General features: G+C 43.4%; 1 protein-coding gene across 4 annotated transcripts in view; it reads left to right on the plus strand.

The window, feature by feature from the left end:
* The first annotated feature begins 10528 nt into the window (after positions 1–10528).
* ADGRE1 (adhesion G protein-coupled receptor E1) overlaps positions 10529–18137 on the plus strand; it is a 48099-nt gene continuing 40490 nt past the window's right edge. The window contains exons 1-3 of one of the 4 annotated variants that reach the window (XM_082835784.1): positions 10537–10574; positions 13401–13484; positions 13972–14034. In XM_082835784.1, the coding sequence (XP_082691910.1) occupies positions 13424–13484; positions 13972–14034 (124 nt within the window). In that variant the 5' untranslated portion in view covers positions 10537–10574; positions 13401–13423. Of the gene's footprint in view, positions 10575–13119; positions 13485–13971; positions 14267–18137 lie in introns of those variants that run through there. The other 3 variants (XM_082835787.1, XM_082835785.1, XM_082835786.1) reach the window with 3 other exon arrangements.

The following is an 18137-nucleotide window of genomic DNA, read 5'->3' on the forward strand; positions in this document are numbered from 1 at the left end:
TACGGCCAAAAAGAAAAAAGAAAAAAAAATGGTTGAAGAAAATCAGAAGAAAAACAATATTTCATGACAAGTGAAAAGTATATGGAATTTGAATTTCAGAATCCACAGGGAAAGTTTTATTGGCACACAGCCACACTCATTTACATGCCATCTAAGGCTGCTTTCGCAGTAAGATGACAAAGTGGCAACAGAGACCCAAAGGCTTCCAAAGTAGAGAATATTTGCTACTTGGACCTTTACAGAAAAAGTTGCTGACCTTTGAGCTAAGGGATCGCAAGCCTGGCTTTTAGCCATCTATTTTGCCAGCTGTGCTTGGATGATATAATAAAACTCTTTTATTGCATTTTATTGTTATGTTCTTCCACGTTTGGGAACTGCAGCCTGACCAAGAGAGAGCCCCACCATCATATCCTGTAATAATAATATACATGTACATGGATGTGTATGTATGCAGTGTGTTGTACTAGTGATAATATAGTTGATGTTTGTTGACTGTGTACTTGTTACCCTAAATGCTTTTGATGTGTTACTTCATTTAGTCCCTATGATAACTTTTGAAGTAGACATATATCTTTTTTAAATTAATTAATTTTTAATTGAAGTATAGTTGATTTATAATGTTTCAGGTGTACAGCAAAGTGATTCAGTTATCTATCTCTACATCTGTATTCATTTTCAGATTCTTTTCCATTATAGGTTATTACAAGATATTGAATATAGTTTCCTGAGCTCTACAGTAAGACCTTGCTGTTTATCTATTTTATGTATAGTGGTGTGTATCTGTTAATCCCAAACTCCTAATTTATCTCTCCCTCCCCTTTCCTCTATGGTAACCATAAGTTTGTTTTCTATGCCTGTGAGTCTATTTCTGTTTTGTAAATAAGTTCATTTGTACCAATTTTTTTAGAGTCCCCATATAAGTGATATCATATGGTATTTGTCTTTCTCTTTCTGACTTACTTCGCTTAGTATAATCTCTAGGTCCATCCATGTTGCTGCAAATGGCATGATTTCATTCTTTTTTATGGCTGAGTAATATTCCATTGTATATATGTACCACATCTTCTTTATCCACTCCTCTGTCGATGGACATTTAGGTTGCTTCCAGAAGTAGACATATTTTTTTAGTAGATAAGAAAAGGGAGGGTCAAAGAGGCTATCACGTTTTAAGGTCACATGCTGAGTGGTTGGAGCTGGAATGTGAGTGTGATGGGTTGAACTGTGTCCCCCCGCAAAGTGTATATGTTGAAGTCCTCACGCCCAGGACCTCAGAATGTGACTGTACTTGGAGAGGAGGGTCTTTACAGAGGTGATTACATTAAATGAATTCATTAGGATGGACCCTGATCCAATAGGACTGTGTCCTTAAGAGAAGAGGAGATTAGGACGCAGACACACACAGAGGGATGACCACGTGAGGACACAGGGAGAAGACGGTCGTCTACAAGCCAACGAGAGAGGCCTCAGAGGGAACCAGCCCTGCCAACACCTTGACTGTGGACTTCCAGCCTCTATACCATGAGAGAATATATATTTGTTGTGTAAGCCCACAACACCTAGACTGTGATATTTTGTTAGGGTAGCCCTAGCAAACGAATACACTGAAACTAGTTCTATCTGCCAGCATATTCTAAGCTCATGGACTATGAGCTTAGAATATTTCTTGTTTGGGCTGTCTCCTGAAGTTCCTTTCCTTCCAGAATCTTCCTTCCTTTCAGAGGCTCAGACCTCGAGGGCCACTTTCTTCTTACATTGTTGGAGAGCTGCTTCCTCAAATACTGGCTCCTACTAGCTTGCACTTTGGGGTGGGGGGGCCCTAGGTTTAGGGAGCAAATATGATGATGTATTATTTTTCTCTCATAGCTCTGTCGATCCACATCTTCTTCTGGTTCTACTTCTGGTTCTGTCCAAACGAGGTCTAGTTACAATTCCTCTAGCTGTGAGATGGAATGATAACTAGAAAACCATTCAGGGAACTGAGTTTCTGCAGATATTTTGCAGAGGGAGAGTAGGTGTACAGCAATGCTTGCAAACACCGGTGATGCACCCACAGGGAAATGGAAATGCAAATTATTACACATTCACTATGTAGGTTCAAGAGTGTACCCAGGCTCTAACTACTGATGTGGAAGGATTTCCTAGAAACATTTCTTATCTGTCAGGGTGCAGTTAGGAAACACGAACTGTACTAGTTTTTGTTGTTTCCTTTAAGTGTTAAAGGAAGTATAGATTTAGATGGTTCCTCAACTTGCGAAGGTCATGTGTATTTATCATCGTGCAATAACATGAAAAAGAGACCACACTTCACCGGAGAAACTCTAAACTCATGTCTTCTGATCCCTTTGCATAAGAAAATAATTTGGTCCCTTTAGACACAGTACGCGCAATGTAGGAATTGGGTCCCTTCACGTGGCATGCACAGTAAAATGATTTGGCGGAACGCTGGGTCTGGGTCCTCTTTCCTTTGGAGCCCATCTTACCAAATTTATTGAGGGGGTGATTTACATACAACAAACTGCTTCCTTTCACAAGTGTAAACTTGGATGCATTTTGATAACTTCTGCCACAGTCAAGATACAGAATGTTTCCATCACATCCCTAAGTTTTCCTGAGCCCTTTTGTAATCCTTCCCTCCCTCCACCCCTGGCCCTAGGCAACCCTGGAAGCTGGCATCTAATTTCCTCTGGACCTCAACTCTTTCCCCTTGTTGATTTTCTTTGTGTCCCACTGTGACGATGGCTAGAGGCTGAGTTCTGTAAGTCGTCCTAGGGAGTCATTGAACCGGGTGTGGTTCTCAGGGACTGTCAACAAACCACCCCTGCTTGGCAGGGGTCTGAGGAGCCCGGATAACTAGGAATCCTTCTAAGGAAGCTGTGGCTCTGTCCTTCATCAACCGCATCCCTCCTAGGACTCCTGTTCCTTTTGTCCAGCTCCCACGCCCTCAAATCTCTGGTCATCTTTCTGGGACCAGGGGAGGGTCAGGAGATTCAGCAGCTCCTCTTTCTTTCTTCCTTCTCATTTGTTTCTTAATTTTTTGGGATACAACAGCCAACGGAATTCCTTCCGTACCCCGGGGGATGCTCCCAGTCTTTGGAGAGAAACAGACATTCAGACAAGCATAGATCATACTGAGTGTTGGGATTCGGGGAGCACAGAGGAGGCCTGTGCTGATCCTGAAGTGGAGGGCAGGGAGGGCTTTCTGGAGGAGGTGAAATTTACATGGGAAGGCTCCCTGGAGGAGGTGGTATTTACCCTGGAAACCTTCCTGGAGGAGGTGATATTTATATTGGAAAGCTCCCTCCCCCACTCCCCACGGGAGGAGATGATATTTACATGGGAAAGATGCATAGGATATGGGGTGAGTACCCACGTCAGACCTGGGGTCAGGAGACAACTTAGTGGTTAATGGCTGGGAGGGATTCTTAGGCCCTCCTGGAAGCTGACTCTGCCATGAGGATTCTTGTTTCAGGGTTGATTGAGGGAGGGCATTTAGCAGAGGACAAGTGAGGGGAACAGGGTAGGATAGAAGAAAGAGTTGAGCACGGAGGTAGTCCTAGCTGGAGCCCAGCCTCTGCCTGACCCCATGGGCATCCCTGGAGCCTGAATAACACCACCCAGCTGACCTCACTTTGTTTTTTTTTGTTTTTTGCGGTACGCGGGCCTCTCACTGCTGTGGCCTCTCCCGTTGCGGAGCACAGGCTCCGGACGCGCAGGCTCAGCGGCCATGGCTCACGGGCCCAGCCGCTCCATGGCATGTGGGATCTTCCCGGACCGGGGCATGAACCCGTGTCCCCTGCATCGGCAGGCGGACTCTCAACCACTGCGCCACCAGGGAAGCCCTTGACCTCACTTTGGAGTGAGGTTTTGACCTCCGTGACCATCGGTTATTGGCCGTGGGCTGGTTCTGAGGGTTTGTGCAGGCATTGACCTGGAGAGCAGTTCTCTGGAGAACAGGAAGCTGTGAGCCGTTAGCAGGCAACACCCACAGCAGCTGGCGGATGGGTGTCCAGCTTCAAGGGTGGCTGGACATGCCATCGACAGTGTCCACTACAGGAGACTTTGGTTAGTTTAGGATGACTGAGGCTTTGGAGGGAGAAGGAAACAATGAAGTCAGAGGGGTACCAATATAAGACTAGGCAGAGTATTTTTGGTTTTGTATTTGCATTGTGGTTTTTATTTTATTTTTTTAAAATTTTTATTGGAGTATAGTGGATTTACAACATTGTGTTAGTTTCTACTGTACAGCAAAGTGAATCAGCTATAAGTATACATATATATGCTCTTTTTAAAATCCTTCTCCCATATGGGTCATTACAGAGTATTGAGTAGAGTTCCCTGTGCTATACAGTAAGTCCTAATTAGTTATCTATTTTATATATAGTGGTGTGTATATGTCAATCCCAATCTCCCAATTTATCCCTCCCTCACTTTACCCCCCCAGTAATGATAAGTTTGTTTTCCACCTCTGTGTCTCTATTTCTGTTTTGTAAGTTCATTTGTACCATTTTTTTTCTAGATTCCACATATAAGCAATATCATATGATAGTTTTCTTTCTCTGTCTGACTTATTTCACTCAGGATGACAATCTGAGGGATAGGCCCATCCATGTTGCTGCAAATGGCATTATTTCATCCTTTTCTATGGCTGAGTAGTATTCCATTCCTCTGTCGATGGACATTTAAGCTGTTTCCATGTCCTGTCTATTGTAAATAGTGCTGCTATGAACATTGGGATGCATGTTTCTTTTTGAATTATGGTATGTTAGGCAGGGTCTTGAGTGCTGTATCAATGAGCCTGCACTTCATCCTGAGGGTACTAGGGAGCCATGGGGGGTTTTAGAGTACAGGAGGAACACGTTAAGTTGGGTAGGGCTGCCCTGGGGCCACCCTCCCTCCGACACCCTCATTAAGAGTGAAGATGAGTATTGGATAAAGAAGATATGGTACATATATATAATGAAATACTACTCAGCCATAAAAAGGAACGAAATAGTGCTGCCATTTTCAGAGATGTGGATGGACCTACAGACTGTCATACAGAGTGATGTAAGTCAGAAAGAGAAAAGCAAATATTGTATAATATCACTTATATATGGAATCTTGAAAAATGGTACAGATGAACTTCTCTGCAAAGCAGAAATAGAGTCACAGATGTAGAGAACAAACTTATGGTTACCAAGGGGGGAAGGGGGGTGGGATGAACTGGAAGATTGGGATTGACATACATACACTACTATGTATAACATAGATAACTAATGAGAACCTACTGTAGAGCACAGGGAACTCTACTCAATGCTCTGTGGTGACCGAAATGGGAAGGAAATCTGAAAAAGAGAGGATATATGTATACTTATGACTGATTCACTTTGCTGTACAGCAGAAACTAACATAACATTGTAAAGCAACTACACTCCAATAAAGAAAGAAGAAGTACAGATGAGTGACGTCTCTGGGGCTCCTCCAGCCTGACTTCTGTAGTCTTGAGTGTCCCTCAATTTCCCCTTTGCCGGGAAAGTCACAATAGTTCGTCTTCCACAAGCCACTTTACTAGAATTGTGCATTTCCTTCCCTTTCTTTGCCCCCTACACTGGCCCTCATCCCCAGAGGATCTCTGCCGTCCAGATTTCATAGCCTCGGTCACTTCTTTAGCGTTTGAAGGGTGACTGGCAGCTTGCATCCCCAATCACTCACCAGGATCCCAGACCCCATCTGTGGTCAGTAGAATAATGAGGCTCCCCCCAACCCCTGCCAGGTTGGCCACATCCTAGTCCCTGGAGGCTGTGAATATATGACCTTCTACCGCAAAAGGGACTTTGCGGGTGTGATGAAGTTAAGGGTCTTGAGACAGGAGAGTATTCTGGGTGATCTGAGTAGGTCTAATGTAATCACAAAATCCTTTTAAAGGGGGGTGGAAGGAGGGTCAGAGAGAGAAGGAGACGGAGAGAGAGAGGGAGAGAGACTGCAGACAGAGGGAATGAGACAAATCTATCATCTATCTATCATCTATCTATCTATCTATCGCCTATCTATCTATTGTCTATCTATCTACCATCTATCTATCTATCTATCTATCTATCTATCTATCTATCCATCTATCCATCTGCCTATCTATCCATCCATCCATGGAGTGAATGTGTGTGTGTGAGAGAGAGAGAGAGGGAGAGAGAAAGGGAGAGAGGGATTTTGGAGATACTGCATTGCTGGCTTTGAAGATGGAGGAAGGGGCTTTGAGCCCAGGGATGTCGGCTGTCTCCAGAAGCTGGAAAAGACAAGGAATAGAGTCTCCCTTAGAGCCTCCAGAAGGATCGCAACCCTGCTGACATCTTGATTTCAGCCCCGCTAAGACTCATTTGGGACGCTGACGTCCAGACCTGTACTGTAATAAATTTGTGTTATTTCAAGCCACTATGTTTGTGGCGATTTGTTTTGGGAGCATCAGGAAACTCATCCACAACCTCATCTCGCCCCCAGGCCCCCTGAGGAATCTGGGCTTGGTTGAAAAACCTTACCTCCAAAGGTCAATTCCTCCTTCCGTCCCAGACTCCCCACCTACATCCAGACATCCCCCCATTCTGCTGTTCCTGCCTCCTAAATTCCTCTTCGTCTCCACAGCCCTTGCCCTCCTCCAGGTCATCACACCTTTCTTCTCTCCATCTCCCCACCCATGACCACATCCTGTCTGACACCCATACTACACAACACAAGTGTTGTAAAATACCAATGTGACCGTTACTTCCTCGCTAAAATCTCTTTTATTGTCCTGCGGAGACGGTCTAAACTCTTCCATGTTCAATGGAAGGTCCTGCCTGAAATGGACTTGCTGACTCTTCTAACTGAGTCACTGCTGGCACCATGCCTCCGATCAGTAGCTGTGACCACTTATTATTGACACAATGTCAATAATAACTGATAATATTGAGTATTATTTTTGCCAGGCAGGATCTTATGGCTTTATCACATTAAACCTCAAACCCTATGATGTTATGATGATCCTTTTTTTTTTTTGACTGACAGGGACAATTGCTTCTAAGTGTATCAGTTATCTCCTGCTGCGTAACAAATCACTCTCCAAATGTAACAACTTAAAACAACACATTTTTAATTTTCTTACAGTTTCTGAGGGTCGGGAATCTGGGGGTGGCTTAGTTGGGTGGAGCTCGATCAGGGTCTTCTCAGGAGGTCACAGTCAAGCTGTTGGCTGGAATCTGAGTTCCCCCTCATGTGGGCTTCTCCGTGGCACTGTTTGAGTGTCCTCACAACATGGTAACTGACGTCCCTTCAGTGAATGATCCTGGAAAGAAGGAGAGAGAGGAAAACCACCATGATGCTTACAACCTCAGATGTCTCAGATCCCACACAAGGTCACATCTTCCTTTCTCTGTTCCTTAGAAACAAGTCATTAAGTCCGGCTCATACTCCAGGAGAGAAGAATTAGGTTTCCCCCTCTTGAAGGGAGGATTATCAAAGAATTTGAGTAATAGCCAAGCCTTGGAGATTTTCCTGTGTGTCAGGACCTGTTACATACAGCCATTCCTCTGATGCTCACCTCAACCCCATGAAATATGTCCTGCTTATCAAGCCCATTTTACAGATGGCATGTTGAGGCATAGAGAAATTAATTGCTGAAGAAGGTGTGGAGAAAAGGGAACCCTCCTATACTGTTGGTGGGAATATAAATTGGTGCAGTCACTATGGAGAACTGTATGGAGGTTCCTTAAAAAACTAAAAGTAGAGTTACCATATGATCTAGCAATCCTACTCCTGGGCGTATATCCAGAGAAAACCATAATTTGAAAAGATACATGCATCCCCAATGTTCACAACAGCACTGTTTACAATAACCAAGACATGGAAGCAACCTAAATGTTCATCAACAGGTGAATGGCTAAAGAAGATGTGATATATTTATACAATGGAATATTACTCAGCCATAAAAAGAAGGAAATAATGCCATTCGCAGCAACATGGATGGACTTAGAGATTATCATACTAAGTGAAGTAAGCCAGACAGAGAAAGGCAAATATCGTATGATATCACTTATATGTGGAATCTAAATAAGTGATACAAATGAACTTATTGACAAAACAGAAATTGACTCACAGACATAGAAAACAAACTTATAGTTACCAAAGGGGAAAGGGAGGGGAGGGATAAATTGGGAGTTTGGGGTTAACAGATACACATTACTATATGTAAACTAGATAAACAACAAGGACCTACTGTATAGTACAGGGAACTATACTCAATATCTTGCAATAACCTATAATGGAACAGAATGTAAAAATTTGAATATATATATATGTATATATATATCTGAATCACTTTGCCGTACACCTGAAAATAGCACAACATTGTAAATCAACTATATTTCAATAAAAAATAAAAAAAGGGTAGGTCTGTGTCTTTATTCCCATCTTGCCCCTAGGTTCTTCATGACTTTTTTTTTCTTAGATTCCATATATATGTGTTAGCATACGGTATTTCTTTTTCTCTCTCTGACTTTCTTCACTCTGTATGACAGACTCTAGGTCCATCCACCTCACTACAAATAACTCAATTTCGTTTCTTTTTATGGCTGAGTAATATTCCATTGTATATATGTGCCACATCTTCTTTATCCTACTAGAGAATGGACTTGAGGATATGGGGAGGGGGAGGGGTAAGCTGTGACAAAGTGAGAGAGTGGCATGGACATATATACACTACCAAACGTAAAATAGATAGCTAGTGGGAAGTAGCCGCATAGCACAGGGAGATCAGCTCGGTGGTTTGTGACCACCTAGAGGGGTGGGATAGGGAGGGTGGGAGGGAGGGAGACGCGAGAGGGAAGACATATGGGAACATATGTATATGTATAACTGATTCACTTTGTTATAAAGCAGAAACTAACACACGATTATAAAGCAATTATACTCCAATAAAGATGTTAAAAAAATTAAAAAAAGAACTTGCCCAGGACCACACATAACTAGCAAGCGGTGGAGACAAGATTTGGACCCCTGGCGACCTGGTGCTAGAGTGTTTTTATCCTCCAGAGCTTCTCTTAACATAGCTCCATTTATCTCCCTTCTTGGTGAACTTTACTGTATTTCTGTGCTGGCTGGTAATTGCAGCCTCACTGGGTAGGGTCTCCTGATGAACAGATGGAACCACTGATGAATCTGCTTCAGCGATCATAACTCCAAGGTGTATATTTTGCCTTGCACAGAGCAATAAAGGAGAACATGAAAACAAGTGGGGCTCTTCTTCCCAAGAACGTGGGGCTGGTCTTTGCACCTAAGTGTTGGCTTGGAGCAGGCGTTCTTGGTGCCCGTCCACACCTATGACCTTCAACCCTTAAGGCACACTAGACTGACATGTGCCAGCCACTGCATTTTGTTATCAACAGGGTTATGAACTGGAGCCCATTCTATCTGCTTGGAGGCCAGGTCTTGGGTTGACACAAGCCTCAATCAGTGACTGACAGTAGCTGGTGGATAAATACCCCAACTCCCTCCCCTGACAGTTGGCATAACTCTGAAGAGTGTGCTCTAGGTTACCTTCCAGAAGTCCCCAGCCACATTAAGTTTCAGTTTCTTATTGGGTAACTTGCCTGATAAAATTCACTGCAGGCTCTTTCCCTTCCCTCTCTCACTTCCCCCATCCCCAGATGGAGTTTTTTGGGGTCACCTCCCTGACGAACTACCTTCACGAGAATCCTTGTCTGAGCATCTGCAACTGGGGGACCCTAACTAAGACATTCCTAGATCACCGTGTTTATGAGATGGCACGTGTGTGTGTGTGTGTGTGTGTGTGTGTGTGTGTGTGTGTGTTGGGTTGGTTTGGGGGCAGTGCTGGGAATGGGGTGTGTCACTGCCCAGTGATCGGTTCTTGTGGGGAGCTAAAGGCAAATGAAATGGTGAAAGCTCTAGACTTTGGAGTCAGAGGGTTCCGGATTCAAAGCTCGGGTCCGGGGAATCTTGGACAAGTCACATCTCCTCTGTCAACCTTGGTTTCCATTTTAATTGTACTTTTTTGGTGAAATAGGTGGGGGTAGGAATCCCTAGTATATGATGTTGACATGCCGGTGAAATTAAATTTTATTGGAAACGTGTTTAGCACAGTGCCTGGTACCTGAGGGCTCTGATGATGGTTTGTATGGGGGCAGGCTGGGAGGAGACCGTTGAGTTTGGGGCCTTCTCATTGGGTGGTGGAAGCTTATTTATTACTGGGTGCAATAAAATAAGGCGCTGAGAGACAGGAGATAGATGTTGCTGGGGGAAGAAAAAAGTAAGCAGGAAGGAAGGAGCGAGAGAGGGGGAGATAGACCCACACAGGGACCCATCAGCCAGACAAACTTCTCTTCACTGTGGAGAAAGGAGAGGATTAGAGGTTTGTCAGACTCTCTTTTATAAGCGGAGGCAACTCAGCAAAAAGGGCCATGATGCCTTGGGTGCGTTGAGCAATGCTGGCTCTGCCCTTCCCCTCTCCCCACACCCTCTGTTACTGAAAACCCTGAGAACAGCGAGAAAGTACTCTTCATTGAATGACAGAACCTGCACGATGTGGAGCTTCAGTTTTCTCCTCTTTTGGGGTGAGTACGAGCCTGAATAGGGGGTCTGGGGAGAGCCTGCACTGGAAATAGACTGTAAGGAAAAGGGAGGGCCTCGACTGTCCAGCCAAGAGATCATAATTCTAGGCTGGACACTGCAAACATCTTCACTGGGGAACCTTTGACCAAAATCAGTCGGTTCAGGGAATTCATCTGTCGAGGAAGAGTTTCGTTATAGTCATTCAGTTGACGTGTATTTCCTGAGCACCTACTGTATGCTGGGTGGTGTTTTAGGCACTGAGAATAGAGCAGTGAACAAACAGACAAGGTTTCTGCCCTTGTGAGGCTGACATACCGGTGGGAGGAGATAGGAAGAAAGAAAGCCACTAACGGTAATAGCAACCTCCCAAGTAGCACCGTTCTAAGTTCCTCAAAGAGAGAATGTATTCAATCTTCACTAAATGCCTCTGATATTGGGTCATTAATAGACCCATTTTCTCAGGGTAGTGGGATTGCTGGGTCATATGGTAGTTCCATTTTTAGTTTTTTAAGGAACCTCCATACTGTTCTCCATAGTGGCTGTACCCACTTACATTCCCACCAACAGTGCAAGAGGGTTCCCTTTCCTCCACACCCTCTCCAGTATTTATTGTTTGTAGATTTTTTGATGATGGCCATTCTGACCGGTGTGAGGTGATACCTCACTGTAGTTTTGATGTGCATTTCTCTAATAATTAGTGATGTTGAGCATCTTTTCATGTGCCTGTTGGCCATCTGTATGTCTTCTTTGGAGAAATGTCTATTTAGGTCTTCCACCCATGTTTTGATTGGGTTGTTTGCTTTTTTGATATTGAGCTGTATGAGCTGTTTGTATATTTTGGAGATTAATCCCTTGTCAGCTTCTTCATTTGCAAAGATTTTCTCTGATTCTGAGGGTTGTCTTTTTGTCTTGTTTATGGTGTCCTTTGCTGTGCAAAAGCTTTTAAGTTTCATTAGGTCCCATTTGTTTATTTTTGTTTTTATTTTCAAAATTGGGTCATTTGTAGAGACGTGGATGGACCTAGAGACTGTCCTACAGAGTGAAGTAAGTCAGAAAGAGAAAAGCAAATATTGTATATTAGCGCATGTATGTGGAATCTAGAAAAGTGGTACAGATGAACCTATTCGCAAAGCAGAAATAGAGACACAGATGTAGAGAACAAACGTATGGACACCAAGGGGCGGAAAGGGCGGGGATGGGATGAATACGGAGATTGGGATTGACAGATATACACTACTATGTATAAAATAGATAACTAATGAGAACCCTCTGCATAGCACAGGGAGCTCTACTCAATGCTCTGTGGCGCCCTAAATGGGAAGGAAATCCAAAAGAGAGGGGATCTATGTATACACATAGCTGATTCACTTCGCTGTACAGCAGAAACTAACACAACATTGTAAAGCAACTATACCCCAATTCCAATAAAATAGTCCCATTTTACAAAGGAGAAAAATGAGGCCAAAGAGATTAAATAACTTGCCCAAGACCATTTAGCTAGTCAGGGGTAGAGCTAGGATTTAGAAACAGGCATCCTGGATCCAGAGTCTGTACCTCTCTAAACTATGCCACTCCAAATAACAAATAAACAAAAGCATTTCAGGGAGCGGCAAGCGCTCTGAAAGAAATTGTCATAGAGCGTGACTGGGGCTTACGTAGAAGAGGAAAGTCAGGGGAAGGTATTTCTGCAGAAGTGATGTTTGTGCTGAGGCCTGAACAATGAGATGGAGCCAGGTTTTTTCCTTCAGCTGTCAGTTTTTCTGGGTCTTGCTTATCTTTCATGTCATGGTTTCCTTCACGGGTCTCGTGAGTTTTGGTCTCTGGTTCAAATCTAAGAATGGGAGATCTTATCTAAGCAACAAGTGTGGGTTTCCTCTGTGTTGTACATTGGATCCGTTTCCCTTATTTCACTGAGGAGAAAATTTGGTCACAAAGAGATTCGGTAACTTTCCCAAGGCCACGTAGTCTGTAATTGGTGAAGCCAGAGTTTTAAGCCCAAGCATTTTGACCCTAGCGCTGCTATGCTTAAACACGATGTTCTGTTGCCTTTAAATAAGTAAAGAGCAAGGGAATTTCAGTTAGTGAAAATAAGAAAGTTGGGAGTTTGGGTCTGTGGGACTTGCCGACTGGCAGGTTTCATTAGAAGGAGCAGGTAATTTGTGGACCTCAAATGCTAAGATGCAGACTTGTTTCTTTGGGGTGTCAGCACTGGTGTTGGCCCTTAGCACTCTATTCTGCCCTTAATAAGCAAAGAGTGGTGATGTTGACATTGATGATGGTGGTGATGGTGTTGGTGATGCTGAAGATGATGATAAAGATGATGATGGTGATGATGATATGATGTGATGATGGAGAGGAGCTAAATGTTGGGGGGCTGCACTGCCTTTTAGATGTTAAAAAAATTGTCTTACCCTCCCATTAAAATTTAATACTACAGATATACTATATACTTATTTATATATTATATGTATATCTGTATGTGTCTTATACATGAAGAGTAAGATTTTTCTGTTTCTCCCCAAGAACCAAGTTTTGCTCTTGGGGGCAGATATCATTTCTTTTGAGAATGCATGTTTCAATGTATGGGGATTTTCTTTCTTCTCATTTTTATTGGGGTAGAGTTGATTTACAATGTAGTGTTAATTTCAGGTGTACAGCAAAGTGAATCTGTTATACATATACATATATCCACTCTTTTTTAGATTCTTCTCCAATATAGGCCATTACAAAATATTGAGTAGAGTTCCCTGGGCTATACAGTAGGTTCTTATTAGTTTTGTTTTTTTTTTTTTCTTTTTGGACATGCTGCACGGCTTGTGGGATCTTAGCTCCCCAATGAGGGATCGAACCCATGTTACCTGCAGTGGAAGTGCGGAGTCCTAACCACCGGACCTCCAGGGAATTTCTTCAATGTATGTTTTTGAAAATCATCTGGAACTCTTTGTAAATGAAAAAAAAAATGAAGATAATACAAACAAAATGAAAATGAAGTGCAGAAAAGCAGGAATGGTGGCTGTGAATGTTATATAAAATAATGTATGCTTGTCATTCACTTGGGGCTTTCGTCTAAGCTCATCAAACCCGTTTCTATGAGGCTACACCAAGAGTAGTTTTTCAGGTTGAGTCCAAAGAGCTTCTTTTTTTTTTTTTTTTTTTTTTTTGCGATACGCGGGCCTCTCACCGCTGTGGCCTCTCCCGTTGCGGAGCACAGGCTCCGGACGCACAGGCTCAGCGGCCATGGCTCACGGGCCCAGCCGCTCCACGGCATGTGGGATCTTCCCGGACCGGGGCACGAACCCGTGTCCCCTGCATCGGCAGGCGGACTCTCAACCCCTGCGCCACCAGGGAAGCCCAAAGAGCTTCTTGATGGGTCATGGTGTTTTTCTTTTTTTTTCACAGGGTGTTGTGGTATATACACCTGGGGAATGTTCACATTACCCTCACTGGAATCAATGGCAAGACGTAAGTTGGGGAATCTATATGCCCAATGTGGCGGGGAGGAGAATCTTCTGACCCAGGAGGCTGAGACACAGATGGACACTTGCCACAAGCTAGTCCGTGGCTGAGAAGGGATAACATCCAGGTCTCCCGGTTCCCACCCAAGCTTTTTCTCTTGTGCCTTAAACTTGCTGTGTGACCTCAGGCCGGTCACTCGACCTCTTTGATCTTCAGTTTCCTCAGCTGCGAGATACAGGTAACGAGGGTTCTTGTGTCACAGGGATGTTGTGAAGCTTAAAACCAAAGAGGTAATGTTGTCTACTACCTGGCATGTGTGAGAAGAGCTTCATGAATGATGGGGCAGTGGGGATGGGGATGGGATTTATTTAAACTACAACTCAACGTGGGGAAAAAAAGTGCATTTTTAGGTGTTTTGTTCAGTATTCTGATCTTCCACACAAGCTCCTGCTGGATCCAGGAGGAGAAACATGGCCAGTTCTGTGTTCTCAGTGTCTCAGTTTCCTGGCCCCGCCTTATTTGGGAAACTCAGCCTTTATGGTACGAAGAGTTAATCTTTCAAATCTCCTCACCCTACTCTCGTTCCTCCCGAGATGGTGTGTGGGTGTTGGCACAGGGATAGCTTATGGCGTCTTGCAGCAGTGAAGTGTGGACTCTGAATGGGGTGTTTTGTCCGCTGGGGAAAAAAACATGGTAACAACTTGGAATAAACTAAATGTATGCTTACACCAGGGGACTGGCTGGATAAATTGTTGCATTTGTGAGACCAGCTCAAGCTACTGTAACAAATAAACCCCAAACTGTCAGTGGCTTAAGAAAAAGAAATTTCATTCTTGTTTGTTTAAGAGTCCAGTGAGGATATTTCTGGCTGGTGGGTGGTTTTCCTACATGTAGTGATTCGGGGACCCAGCTGCTTTCTGTTTTGTGGCTCAGCCATGCTAGTATCTCAGAGACTCTGCAGACAGTGGCGAAGCCACACTATTAAAACTCAGGCTCTGCAGTGACACACGTCAACGGCCGTTCATGGTCACATGACCATACCTGGATGCAAGGTGAGCTGGGAAATGTAGTCCATGGCAGGGTAGTTGCCTCCTACTGTCAATTCTACACCACGGAAAGGAGAGTGTGAAGTTTTTGTTTGATCTTGGGCTACCTAGCTATCTCTGGCACAGTTAGAGCCCGTGGATATAATGGAATGCTATACAGCTGATAAAAAGCTTAAGTTTGGTCGTGGGAACTGACTTGGAAAATTGCCCCAAACATTATTTTCCTAATTTTTTTAACTATAGAAATATTTAAACATTCAAAGGTAGGAAAAATAGTATAACAAACTCCCATGTACCCATTGCTCAACTTCAACACTTGGCAAATTTTGCTGCTCTTGGTTACATGAAAAAGAAAGGAATAGTAGAATAGAGCTGTCCAAAAGAACTTTCTATGACAATGAACATGTTCTAGATCTACAGTAGTCACCAGTCAACGGAGCTACTGAGAACTTAAATGAGGCTAGTGCAACTGAAGAATCAATGCTTCATTTTTATTTAATTTTAATAGATTTCAGTGTAAACAGCCATATAATGATTAGTAACTACTGTGTTGGACAGCACAGTGGACTGTATGTTGAGTGATACCATTTGTGTTCAAAAAATTGTGTGAATTTATAAATTCAATTATATTTAATGTTATATTTACATGACTGAGCTTGTGAATAGGACCTAGCCTTAAAGGATGCACTCTAAGCTTTTGACAGTGGTGACCCCTGAGTATAACAATGGGGCACAGGGAAATCTTCACTTTTAATTTTATATACTTCTGCATTGCTTGAATTTTTTTACTATAAGTAATTATTACCTTCTTCTTTTTTTTTTTTTTTTTTGCGGTACGCGAGCCTCTCACTGTTGTGGCCTCTCTCTTGCGGAGCACAGGCTCCGGATGCACAGGCTCAGCGGCCATGGCTCACGGGCCCAGCCGTTCCGAGGCATGTGGGATCTTCCCGGACCGGGGCACGAACCCGGGTCCCCTGCATCGGCAGGCGGACTCTCAACCACTGCGCCACCAGGGAAGCCCAATTATTACCTTCTTAAAAAAAGATAAAGACAAATGAAACAACAGATACACAGCACTATATATAAAATAGATAAGCAACAAGGTCCTACTGTATAGCATGGGGAACTGTATTCAATATCTTGGAATAACCTATAATGGAAAAGAATCTGAAAAAGAATATATATATATATATATATATATATATATATATATATATATATGAACTGAAAGAATATATATATGTATATATATAAAAGAATATATATATATGTATATGAACTGAATCACTTTGCTGTGCACCCGAAACTAATACAACGTTGTAAATCAACTATACCTCAATAAAAAATTTTTTTAAAAACCCAAAGAAACAAAAATAAGGATCACCACCTGCTTTTGGTTAATTTCTATAGAAGCAGAGTCTGAGGTGAAGATTCTTGTGTGAGTAATTTATTAAGGAAGGGCTCTCAGGAGACACTTGTAGGGGAGGGAGGGAAGCAGGATTGGATAGGGGAAGAACTAGCCACTCAGAAGGTGTTTCAGGAGAGTTTCAGCCACAGCCTGATCCCAGGAGGAGCTCTGGAGTGTGAATTACATCACAGAGGTTCACCTGCTCAGAGACCGTTACACTCCTGCATCTGTCAGGCAATACTTCTAGGCCAGCGAGACAGTGGCGGGGATGCGATGCCAATCAGGTAAATTGGATGGGGGTAGGGCCGAGAGCCGCTGCTATCCCCCCACCCATATTTTTAAAACTTTTTTTTTTTTGACCTCACCGTGCAGCATGTGGGATCTTAATTCCTCCACCAGGGATTAAACCCATGCCCCCTGCAGTGGAAGCACAGAGTCCTAACCACTGGACTGCCAGAGAATTCCCCCCACCTCCTTTTTTTTAACTGTTTTTAAAAATTGAAGTATAGTTAATATTCAGTGTTGTGTTAGTTTCAGGTGTCCAGCAAAGTGGTTCATTTTTATACACACACACACACGTGTATATATATTCTTTTTCAGATTCTTTTCCATTATAGGTTATTACAAGAAATTGAATGTAGTTCCCTGTGCTATACAGCAGGTCCTCGTTTACCTGTTTTATATATAATAGTGCGTATCTGTTAATCCCAAACTCCTAATGTACCTCTCCCCACCGCCCGCTATCCCCTTTGGTAACCATAAGTCTGTTTTCTATGTCTGTGAGTCTATTTCTGTTTTGTAAGGAAGTTCATTTGTATCATTTTTTAAAAATTCCACATATAAGTGCTTACTTCACTTAATATGATAATCTCTAGGTCCATCCACGTTGCTGCAAATGACATTATTTCATTCTTTTTTATAACTGAGAAATATTCCATTGTATGTGTGTGTGTGTGTGTGTGTATATATATATATATATATATATATATATGTATATATCTCACATCTTCTTTATCCATTCATCTGTCCGTGGACATTAGGTTGCTTCCATGTCTTGGCTCTTATAAAAAGTGCTTCCATGAACATTGGAATCCCATCCTTTCTTACTTGGCAAGGTGTGAAGAACTCGTGAGCTGACGGTGGTAAATCCCCAGGAAGAGGCTGGGTTTTCCTCTTCACATCCTCACTCCCTCTTTCATAACTCACCACTGTGATCATTGGTACCCAGGGGAAAAGGTAGCCTGGTTTGAAAGGATGGGTCATGGCCAGATCTCAAAGGGATCCATCGACTTCTCTTTCCTTGCAGGTGAGCAGGCGGGGCGGTTGTCGACACATTTTGGTTAAGAGACTCCCCCACCTTGGGCAAATGCCTATGTCACTGGGTTTTGTCACCTGATTAATGACAACCCCTCCCCCTTTCCACTCCCTCTCCCTCATCTTCTTCCTCCCCTCCCTCTTCCTTCCCCCCTTCCTCCTCTCTCTCCTCCTCTGAGCATCACAAAGTAACTGGTTCTTACCTGGCTTGGCTCCAGCTGCGCCAAAGCTGGTAGCCAGTGGTGGAGCACAGCCAGGATGATGGGCAGGTCTCCCTCCTGACACCCATCCACTCTACTTGGCTCTTCTCTTGCATCCTGACTCGTGGTGTGACCTGGGAA

Source organism: Leucopleurus acutus (genome assembly GCF_964270905.1).
Source record: "Leucopleurus acutus genome assembly, chromosome: 3".
NCBI lineage: Eukaryota > Metazoa > Chordata > Mammalia > Artiodactyla > Delphinidae > Leucopleurus > Leucopleurus acutus.